An 11346-nucleotide genomic window follows, 5' to 3' on the forward strand; every position below is an offset into this window, starting at 1 on the left:
TAATTTGTAAAATGGCTTCAAATGACTTCTACTGGGCGTATTTTAATAAGATTCCAGCGCATATTAGCTCTATTTTACATTTTAAGGCTCGCTCTGAACATTCAGGAAGTCTTGTTTTTGAGTTGGGGACAAGTCCGTACGTGACGTCAGAGAAGGACCGCCTCCTCACCGTAAAAACCCTGCCCGTTTGCCTCAAAATGGCACGGAATAAATTCTTTCATCGATTGCAAACATGTATTGTTTCCTCTTCAGAACTATTTGAATCATATTCATAACTCGATGTGTAACAAGAAATCATATTCTCCGAATCTGAAGCCATTGTTTTTATTCTCCAGCAATGCAAGACGTCTTGGCGTGACGTCACTGGGGGCGGGACTTTCTGAAAATGCCCATTTCAATTTTTTGCAGATTTTAGACACATTTTTATTGGTGTTTTGGATTTCATTAAAAATAGACTGCGTGTTTTGGGTATTTTAGAAGCTATAAAATGTTTTTCTGGTGTCAGTTAAACAAAAAAGTGACGTCGGCTGTCCTTTAAAGGACCACCGACACCCTTTTCTTTGTTTCGCTTTCTAGCATCTAAAATACCCAAAACACGCAGGCTGATATTTTTAGTCAAATGCAAAACACCAATAAAAATGACTTAGTGCCCCAAAACTGCCACAAATGAGCTGGGAAGTGGGAAGTTCAGAAAGTCCCGCCCACTTGTTTGTGACGTCACTACGGGTCACACACCGCCTTGCTCCAGAATCAAAACAATGGCTTCAAAGAGAGATTCTTTCTTGTTACTTACTCATCCAGTTGTGAATATGATTCAAATAGTTCTGAAGAGGAAAGCATACATGTTTGCAATCGATTCAAGGATTTATGTGTGCCATTTTGAGGCAACATTGAGGAGAAATGTCTCAGCGAAAAAGAGGCACAAAATGGCGACCTCCCGTGGCCACCTCCGTTTCCACAGGCTGATAAATTCCTTACATGGAGCTTTGTTGCCCTCTTCTGGCGGCTTTTGGGTGCAACACGAGGTCCCCAGACCAAACAAGGACAGCAAAATACATTGACGTGATGGAAGGACCGCTACAATGCGTCTTTTTTCCGGTCAGGGGCGTTCCTTTGGTGACGTTACGTCCGTACTCGTCACCAACTCGAAAATGAGACTTCCTGAATGTTCACAGCGACTCTTAAAACGTAAAATATCGCTACATGCGGTGGAATCCTATTAAAATACGCTCAGTAGAAGTCATTTGAAGCCATTTTACAAATTATGTATACAACTTGTCCGGGGACGTCGGGTGTCCTTTAAAATGTAAAATATAGCTATATGCGGTGGAATCTTTGTAAAATGCGCTCTGTAGAAGTCATTTGAAGCTATTTTACAACTTGTCCTTTAAGTGGAGTGTTTGAACCCCCCAAAAGAACCCTGAAAGCCCTGCCCAATCGATCCACAAGTCTCCCTGCCCTCCCCAAGGGGTGCGACGGCTTTACGATGGCTCGTTTTTACCTATGGAGGACGTGCGAATGAAGAATGTTCTGACTCAACTGGACTAAAACTTCCACCGTAACCTCGAGCGGCAAGAGCACAAGTGGAGCAAATTTGGTTTCACCATGAAAGTCGATGGTTTCGAGAAAGCGTTCGACGGACGGCTTTCGCAGCGGTTTGGATCCGGATCCAAACGGCATCAAGATGGGTTTTGGAACTGGAGCGTAAGGGATGACGAACTGCTTTGGATAGCAAACTGGGAACCCAAATCGGTATGAAACTGATTCCAAACCGGTTTGGAACTTGCTCCTAAGTGGAATTTGTTCCCGGAAAGTGTCACAGAGGAGCCCAAAGTTGCTACGCACTGAAAATGTGACGTGTCAGCAATGGGAAATTTATGCCGGGCCTGCTTCCTTTCTGTACTTTGCTGTCTGCTGATTGGCCAATAAATTCAAAGATTGGGACTTTGCTTGGCTTTCAGTTCACAGCCACGGCGCCGTCCGTGCCTCGGTTCCTCTCGTTTCGTGAGTGGACGGCGGGACTCGCGTGCCGGACAAGTGGCCATTTCTTTTCGCTGCCGTTCATCGACGATCCCAATCGATCGCAGACGAATTGGATTGAGCAGCCTTGGTTTTATTGTTGCGGGCACCGCCGTTCCACATGCTAACGTTTGTCAAATGCTTTTGTGCGATAACTCGTCTTCTTTCTTGTTCCCACAGGCCGTAACGGCGTAACGTAGCCCTCCGAGAAGCCTTTCCTACCCACAGAGGAGACGGCCAGGACAAGGTAGGCACCGAAGACGAGTATGAATCTCCAATGGTGGATTGGATTAGCCTGTATTGGTCTCATAGTGAAGAAATGTACATTTCACAGCAGCAGAGTGACAAAAGTAAGAGGAAAGGAAAGGAAGAAGTAGAAAAACAAAATACAGGTGCTGCTGGAAAGGCAGCCACTGTCGCGGCACCATCTTGAAGTCAAAATAACTTTCTAGCTATGTATTTATCTATTTGCTATCTAGCTCGCTGTCTGTCTAGCTAGCTATTAGCTAGCGAGCCAGCTTTCTATCTGTTTGAGTTACTTCCGGGTTGACTGAACGCTGGCTGTTAGCTATCTGGCTATCTATTAACTATTTGCTATCCATTAGCTAGCGAGCTAGCTTTCTATCTATTTCAGTTATTTCGGGGTTGAGTGAATGGTGGCACACGTGGCTGCCGCTGCTCACCCACAGAAATATTTTATCCTGTGACTTTAAAGTGACCTGAGAGTTTTGAAAGGCGCGTAGAAATGAAATGTATTATGATTATGATTATTATTATTATTATGATTGGATTGGATTTATTAGTCTCACAGTGGAGAAATTGACATTTCACAGCAGCAAAGTGATGAAAGGAATGAAAGTAGAGAAACAAAATGCATGAGCTGCTGGAAAGGCAGCCTCTCTCGCGGCGCCATCTTGAAGTCAAAAGAACAACAAAAAACTAAATAACAAATAATATGACAGCATAGAGACAATATGACAAAATAAAGACACAGAGAGACATTCATTCTTCAGGACTTGCTGTACCCTCTTTGTGATGACATGAAGCAGTTCTAGATGAAAGAGGAGAGGATCAAAGCGTCTTTCCACCAGTGGATCAGGGACATCATGGTGGAATGTGCACGTCGACTACTAGCTAAATGTTGAAAGCAAACACGCAGCTGTAGCATCCATTGACAAAAAGAGATTGTTCCGCATAAATCTGCTTCAATTCCAAGCCGCAACAGTTCCACACACGCATCGGCGCTCTGCGCTGACGCTAATTTCTCCTTATCGCGGCTTATTATTATTATTATTAGAGAGCAAAATAAAAAAACATGCCAACACAAAGACAATCATTCAATCTTAACCCTTTCTGCACCCTCTTTGTTGTATGAAGCAGTTGTAGATGATAGAAGAGAGGATCAAAGCATCCTTTACACCAGTGGATCAGGGAAGTCATGGTGAAATGTGCACGTCTGCTACAAGCTAAATGTTGAAAGCAAACAAAGCTGTACCATCAATGGATGAAGGTGATTGGCTCACATCTCCTGTCCCGCGTCAATCCGCTTCAATTCCAAGTCAAGTCAGCCTTATTGTCAACTATGCTAATATGCATGAAATGACTGTCCTCTCGGACCCAGCGTGCAAGGCACTTATGACTTTGACAAACATAATAAACACGAGAACGCCAATTTGCCGGGAGAGAGAGGAGCCGCTGCGTTTTCACGCGCCGCCATCTTGGGGGGAAAAACAAGATGACAAATAATATGACAACACAAAGACACAGAGTCATTCATTCTTCAGCACTTGCTGTACCCTCTTTGTGACATGAAGCAGTTCTCGATGAAAGAGGAGAGGATCAAAGCATCCTTTACACCAGTGGACGTCATGGTGAAATGGGCACGTCTGCTACAAGCTAAATGTTGAAAGCAAACACAAAGCTGTAGCATCAATGGACGAAAGTGATTGTCTCACGTTAAATCCGCTTTAATTCCAAGCTGCGACAGCTCCGCATACGCATCGGCGCTCTGCGCTGTCTGGCGGATGACGGGCAGACTGTCTCGAGGAGGAAGGATGAGCATGAATTGAGCAGCGGAAAGAGGATCGCGCCAAGATGGACTCCATCGCTCCCTTGTTGTCCCGCAGACAACGAATGGAGCCAGTGGCTGTCCAGGAATCGACGCTAATGTGGGCGTGAGGTGCCGATATGCTGATTGATGGCGCCTCAGTAGCGGCGTCGCCTGGTTGTCCACCGCTCGGCGCTCTTCTTGATTGAAGTGCAAAACCGAGTCCCATGCGCTCCGGTGCGGAAAATCTCGCCTCCGCGTGCAAAGGATGAAAGAATGCGGCAGGCCCCGCAAGACAAAGCAAGAGAAATGTGCCCGTGGAGTGAGCAAAAATGTGGACAGAGGACATGTCAAGTCCTCTGCCGAGGTCAAGCCAAGCGTTTATTTCAAGAGGTCCAAAATAAAAAAGAAACATTTTGAAGAGTGGGCTCAGAAGCGGGTGGAGACAGACACGGGCGCCGCGCCCAGTGACACAAAGTCCCCTAAGCCGTCAAACCCGTTGTCGTAGCAGAATCCGAAGGCCGGGTAGAGCGGCTGCGTGAAGGTGGCCCGGTAGGTGTAAAGGAGTGCCGGCCCGTCCGAGGTTGCCTTGTAGAAGGACAGCGTGCCACGGGGATGGTCCAGAAACACGCCCACCCTCGCGGAGGCCACCGACGGACGGCTTCTGAGGTCGAGCGTCCGGTCATTGTGGCGCGCCGAGTAGTTGCCGTTACCATGGCAAAGCAGCGCCCAGGACTCCTCTGACCCTCCCAGACACACGTTGTCCCCGTCCCCAATCCGCTGGATTCTCTCGTAGGCCACGCCCACGTAGACCTTACCCTCCACGTCCGCCTCCCAGTAGCAGCGTCCGCTCAGGGCGATCTTGCAGAGAACTTGACGCCAGCAGGTAAACCTCTGTGCGCTCGGAGGATAGCGCTGTTCCTCCAGCACCACAGTAGCGGTCTTGCAGTCGTCTGAGAGTCGGAGACAGTCGTGAGCCGTGTTGGGGTCCAACGTGGGTCGGCACAAGTCTGAACCAGACAACAAGCCAGATCTTTACACCCGTCCGGCCTTTGGCCTCTGCTCTTCGGTGCCCGAGGTGACTCACATTTCTGAATGCCGGGAATCAAACGCTCTTTTCCGCCGTGGTCCAGGCTAAAGAGAAGACGCAACGTGTCGTGACTCGGTGAGAGCGAGAGGTCAACGCTCTCGAGATCCTACTTGAGAGTCTTCAGGTTGGAGTCGGGATGGGTTTGCACCTCCGTCAAGAACCTCTTTCCTTCCTCTCCAGGGTTATTGTAGCTCAGGTCCAACGCTTGCAGGTGGCATGGGTTCATCTTGAGAGCCTTGGCCAGCGCCGCACATCCCGGCGTGGTGATCATGCAGCCCGACAGCCTATGACAAAGGAGGCGGACGAGGACGACGACACGGTCGAAGCCACCCGAGATCGGTCGGTCGTCTTACCCGAGGACCCGCAAGGTGCACTGAGGCTTTGCCAGCCCGGCCGAGAGCAGCTCCACCCCGCGGTCGTGGAAGTCGTTGTCGCTGAGGTCCAGGTGCCTCAGGTTGGACGGCGAGCCGAGCACGGAGCCCAGCAGCCGACAGCTCTGCTCGTTCAGCTTGCAGTCGTCCAGCCTGGAGAATACGAATGGGAAGACGAGGTCAGAGCCAGCAACCCGGGCCCGCCCACACTGGGTCACTTACGCCGAATTCCGAGAAGCCTTGACCACCGGCAAAAGCATCAACAGCCCGACGTGCGAGGCGGAGTATCGCTTCAGGTCGAAGCGCTCTGCGGCTTCGTCTGAAGTCAGCAAGAAGAAGACCAGGGCCGACCACATGTCCAGTGGCAGCTTTTTCGCGCACAGCCGCCCTGAACTCAGGTATTCCTGGATCTGCCCCAGCAGGGAGTCGTCCTTGAGCTCGTTGAGGCAGTAGAACAGGTTGATGTTCTCTTGCGGAGAGTTCCGCTCGATGCGCTGCTTAATGAGCAGGACCGTTTGGGAGCGGCTGTCCCTCGGGTCCTTTGGCGCCTTCAGCAGCTCGCCGAGGAGACTCTGGTTGCTCGGCAGTGAAAGGCCCAGCAGGAAGCGTAGGAACAAGTCCAGGTTACCCTCGCCGGCGCCCGCTTTGCGGATCGCCGCCTCGTGGACCTGAGTGATCGGCTTCTGCTTACACAGGCGGAGGAGATCTTCTATCGACGGCTTGGAATCGGCCAGGACGTTCTTTTTGTCTTGGAAGAAGCTCATCATCACGTACAGAGCCGCCAGATACTCCTGCACGGTCAGGTGGATGAACTCAAACATCTTGACAGGCCGGTTTCGCTTGAGCGGCCGTATCTCGACGAACATTCCTGAATGCTTTGCGGCCCGCAGGTAGTCCAGGCCGCTCCACCGCAGGTCGCTCTCGTAGAACGTCTGCTGTTTTTTCATCAGGTGGTGAAAGGCCAGCTTTGCCAGCGCTTTGACGTAGCTGACGCTCTTTGTCATCCGGCGCTCCTCAGACTTGTCCAGCTGATAGAGCAGGAACTCGGTGTACATCTGGGTCAGGGTTGCGGGCGGCTCCCCCCTCTTTCCGCCGTCCAAGTGGCCCTGAAGAACAACGCTGGCGATCCAGCAGAATATGGGCATATGGCACATGATGAAGAGTGTGCGGCACTTCTGGATGTGCTTGATGACCTCGTCGCCGCCCGGGAACTTCTTCTGGAAGTAGTCCAGCCTCTGGCTATCGCTGAATCCTTTCACCTCAGTTTTGCTGTCAAAGAGGTTCGCGGGGATGACGTGGGACCCGACGGGGCGTGAGGTGATCCAGACCCGGGCGCAGGGAAGGAGGTTCCTCTTGATGAGGTGCGCCAGGAGCACTTCCACGGGGTAGACCCCGGTCACATCCAGGTCAGCCGCCTTCTTGCCGGTGTCGCTGAGGTCCAGCTTCAGGCGGCATTCGTCCAGACCATCCAGCACAAACAAGATCCTGAAGGCGCTGGTCTCAAAGTCGCGCTTTCCGGACGCTTGCAGTCGCACAAAAATTAGATCCAGCATCTCCACGCTCATGGGCTTGGCCTCCCAGATGAAGTGGCGGATGAGCCTGGACAGCGAGAACCTCTTTCCCTTTTCTAAGTTGATCTCGCGGAAAGTGAAGGGGAATAGCAGGTGCACATCCTGGTTGCTTCTGCCGCTGGCCCAGTCCAGCACAAATTTGCGCACCAGGAAGGTCTTTCCGACCCCCGCAAAGCCCACGGTGAGCATCGTGCGCACGCGCTGCGTCTTTCCGCTGGCGCTACGGAAAATGTCGCACGGCGGGATTGACTGCTGGGCCTCACCACACGTCTCCATCTGAAGGACCTCGTGCTGCTTGTTGGGGGTCATGTCGGCACCATAGGTAATGTTGAGGTCCATGTAGACGTCCTCCAGACGCTTCTGCTCGCTGAGCTCCGTGCTGCCCTCCGGAGCGTTGATGTAGCTGCTGTGCAGGTTCTCTTGCAGTTTCCGCTTGAAATTGCAGATGAGATCATAGTCCACGGAGAAGATGGTACCTGAGGGAACAAATGCAAGGTGAATCATCGTAACGCGGTTGAGACGGTGCGACGGGACTTTTTCCCACTCACTGGTTCTCTGCATCGCGTACGGGTTCCTCCGCCTCGCCGCCGCTCTGCCCCTGCCGCGTTCACGTGTGCGCTCTGCACAAGACATTGGCAAATGCTTGGACAAAAGGAGTTCAGGTAAGCCTGAACTCCTTGGTGCCGCTTCCCTGTGCAGGTGCCGTTTTATAGACAGACCGCGGTTGCCCTACCTTTTAGTCGCAACAATTCAGCGCGCAGCTTCTCTGCCAGGTTGTGGTTTTGGATCTTCTCCAGAATCTCGACGGTCTCCTCCCCAGCCTTCCTGCCGTGCTTCTTCTCTAGCAGGTTTACAACGTCCACCTGGTCTGCGTTTCCATCGAGGCAGTTGGACTGGTGCATGTGGAATTTGAAAGCCTTGAAATCGGCTTGTTCCAGCTTGATGAGCGTTTTCCACAGCAGCTCCTTGATCTCCACATCCAAGGCCATCTTAACTGCACGTGGCCTGTCTGCCGACGAGAAGCTAGCTAAGGCCTCCGGCAAACGGGCGGGAGTGACGGCTGGGAAAAGCGGGTGGAAGCCTTTACCGGCACTTTCATGGATGTAGTTCAGTGCCGAAAAAACCCGAAATAAAGATTTATTTCCTGCCCCTCTTTCCTGATAAGGGGCCAAAGTCTCTTCTCTTTACGAGCCCTCGCTTGGGACGCGGCGACAACTTCCTGGTCCTCGGCCCTGGTTGGTGACTCAGCTGCCAAGGAATGACGCGAGTAGCTGCTCACGCTCCTCAAACAACCGGCTGACTTTTGAGTCCGCCAACCGAGATACATTGGCCTAGCGGACACACCCACGAAGAAAGTGTCGCCCCCAACTCACCCGCTGAAGGGACCGAGCGACCAGGACCCCGCGCCGGTTTCCGCTCAAGGACAGAAAACTCTTGAAATGTCAGGCTGTTGTTCTTGCCGCGTCGTCTTGCAGAGTGAGCCTCCTCCCAGCGTCGTTGAGAGACAAAGTCCATGTCGGCACGGTGACTAAGAGACACCTCCCCCTCCGTTCGTGACGGCCTCAAAGGTGAGGCGCCAGCTGATGTCAACATAGTCCAACCGGACCCCGCTTGAGGTGAGCAGATAAATTGCGCTCATCCGGCTTGTCTGTGTGGGAATCATTCTCGGAATGGTTTGCTTTTCAACATTTAGCTTGTACTAGACGTGCACATTCCACCATGACGTCACTGCTGAAAAGGACGCTTTGATCCTCTCCTCTTTCATCTAGAACTGCTTCATGTCACACAGAGGGTACAAAGCGTCCTTTTCAGCAGTGAATCATGGACATCCAATCCAAGTTAATGGAATAAAATTGGTACCGAACTAATGCAGTCGTTCAAGATGACGGAAAAGCGCTGCATGCAGACTGAATAACGAACTGCCTGAAGGTGAATTTTTGAATGTGTGAAAGTTGTTATTCATCGAGTGACCAGCAGGTGGGAATGGAGGGCTCTCCCAACCAGGTCACACCTATTGGTCATCATGTCATTAGTATGCCGACCCCCATGGCACTGCCTCATCGCAGACTCGTGATGTACCCGACTGTGCCGAGGCTCTGAGGTGTGTGCCGAGTAAACCGGAAGAAAACAATTTGCGAAGTGCGCTTTGAGGCGTGGGTCGATTTCAATCGTGGCTACGCCCGATGCCTCGTGAGACAGGATTTCTATGTCATCACCCACTCGAAGATTTGAAATAAAATGGCGCACCAGGGCGTCAATGAGGTCAAGTGTGTGTGATGTCACGAGAGGCTGGGTCCTGGAGGGCAAATACATTCCCCTAAGATAGCTTCACCCAGAGAGTTTTGGCCCCATCTGGTGGAAGGCAGCAATTCAAACCCCACACCTGTGGCTGATCACGGCTTGATTGGCAAGCGAGCCTCTGAGTGTGGAGGCCGGGGAGACAAGCGCCATTGCTGTGCGCTGTGGAGAAACTGATTGCTGCGTGGAATTCATCGGCAGTTGGGACCATACGGCAGGACAATGGATTTGGACTCTTGCTAAAGGTGGCTAGGCTACCTGAGAAGGACATCAAGAGGGGTGAGGCCTAGAAACACATGGAAAAGAACTCTGTCTTCAGTTTCACCTCAGAAGAGACTTTATTATGATTTAAGTATTGGAAGAGAGACTATTCTTGCCTTTGTTGCTTGTGAATTCCCCCTGAAAGCCTTTATTAAAAGCTTTGTTTGCATTCAAAGCTGTCGCCCATTGCGCTCCTTGTCCTGTCCCGCTGAGAGCTAGCCTCTCATGACATTACATGTGACACTGACACGCCCAACTCGCATCTTCAAACCTCATCGGACTTGTTTTCAAACGGACGCATCGTCTATCAGGGAGAAAAAAAAAAAAGTACATTCCAGGTCTGGGATAATTTTGAGCAGATCGCTCCTAAAAAGGTACACATTATAAAAACTAGAATGAATACAGTGATACCTCATCTTACGTACGCTTTAGCTCACGAACTTTTAGTCTTACGAAGATTAAATTCGCGAGAATATAATCTTGGTTGACGAACTAGTTTTCGGCGGATGAACCAAACCACAAAGCGGACTTTCAGTGCAGACATGGTTTGTTAGCGGGTGTAGTACTTCTGCTATTATGGGACCAAAAAAGACCCCACCACAGGCTAGTGTTAAGCCTAAGAGGACACAAAAGAAAATTTCGGTCCAGCAGAAGAAGGAGTTTGTTGAAAAACACGAATGAGGGGTGTGTTTGGGTGACTTAGCATCCCACTACCGGTATGCTAAGTCGACCATTGCTATGTGTGGTTAAGGGTTTTTCTGTGTTGTATAAGCAATGGTCTCAGGCAAGAGAAGAGGTTGAAAAGCAGCTCGCAGGAGACACTGAGTGAGGGTATTATCGCTGAGAAAGCACGGCAACTTCATTCAGATATCTTCAAGAGGCAACTACATACAGTTTATTTCTTTAATTACAATACAATAGCACAGTATACATGCGATAAGGTATATGTTGTGTAGTTTCAAGGCTTATTTGGGAGAAAATGATGTTTTATGGGGACCTGGGAATGGATTTTTCCCATTTTAATGGTTTTCTATGGGAAATTAATGTTTGGAATACACACTTTTCGCCTTACACACACTTTCTGGGAACCAATTAAGTTTGTAAACCAAGGTATCACTGTTCCAGCCTTTGATCACTGTCATGATGTATTATCCACATGATGGTGCAATAGAACAAATTAGGCCCCACGATGCATTGGCCCAAAAGTGAAGCATTTGATTGGAAAGCCTCATTGCTTCGTGACGCTTCATTTTACCATCACAACCCCAGACCCCTCGACGGCTCGTGCGGTGTTGTTTTAGTTCCTGATGTTTTGTCGTCACTTTGAATTTTGACTTTTTCAGCACTTTACATCCGGTTGTTAAAGTGCTTTTTGTTTTTGTTCAGTCCATATTTCCTTTTTACCCTCGTGATTGTCCCATTTGTCATTGCCGGCACGCTTGCTTCCTTCCGTAGGCCATCGATGCCGCAGCGCCGCCAAGGAGCCATTGGATGCAGGCTCTGGTGTAGGCGGAGTCACGGGGCGTTTTGGTGGCTTAGAGGGCGTGGTCTCCCCTGCTCATCGCCCCTCCCCTCCCGCGCGGGCCGGGCCGCGGGGCAGAAGAAGCGCTCCCCGGCGGGCTCTCGGCATCTTCGACCGGCTGACGAGAGCGAGCGAGCGCGCGCGCGCAGGTAACTCGTCCGTCCCAC

General features: G+C 50.7%; 1 protein-coding gene across 1 annotated transcript; it reads right to left on the reverse strand.

Moving 5' to 3' along the window:
• Window positions 1-2851: 2851 nt before the first annotated feature.
• LOC148881918 (NLR family CARD domain-containing protein 3-like) lies at window positions 2852-8560 on the reverse strand. The gene is made up of 7 exons (XM_088988340.1): window positions 7832-8560; window positions 7647-7718; window positions 5750-7574; window positions 5510-5680; window positions 5267-5440; window positions 5154-5200; window positions 2852-5076 (listed from the first exon to the last, which is right to left on the reverse strand). Exons 1-7 carry the CDS (start codon window positions 8085-8087, stop codon window positions 4496-4498), a joined length of 3126 nt encoding a protein of 1041 aa, XP_088844466.1. The 5' UTR covers window positions 8088-8560; the 3' UTR covers window positions 2852-4495.
• Window positions 8561-11346: the final 2786 nt, after the last annotated feature.

Source organism: Hippocampus bargibanti, linkage group LG22 (assembly GCF_051943395.1).
Source record: "Hippocampus bargibanti isolate YZ-2025 linkage group LG22, ASM5194339v1, whole genome shotgun sequence".
In the NCBI taxonomy this organism is placed as follows: Eukaryota; Metazoa; Chordata; class Actinopteri; order Syngnathiformes; family Syngnathidae; genus Hippocampus; species Hippocampus bargibanti.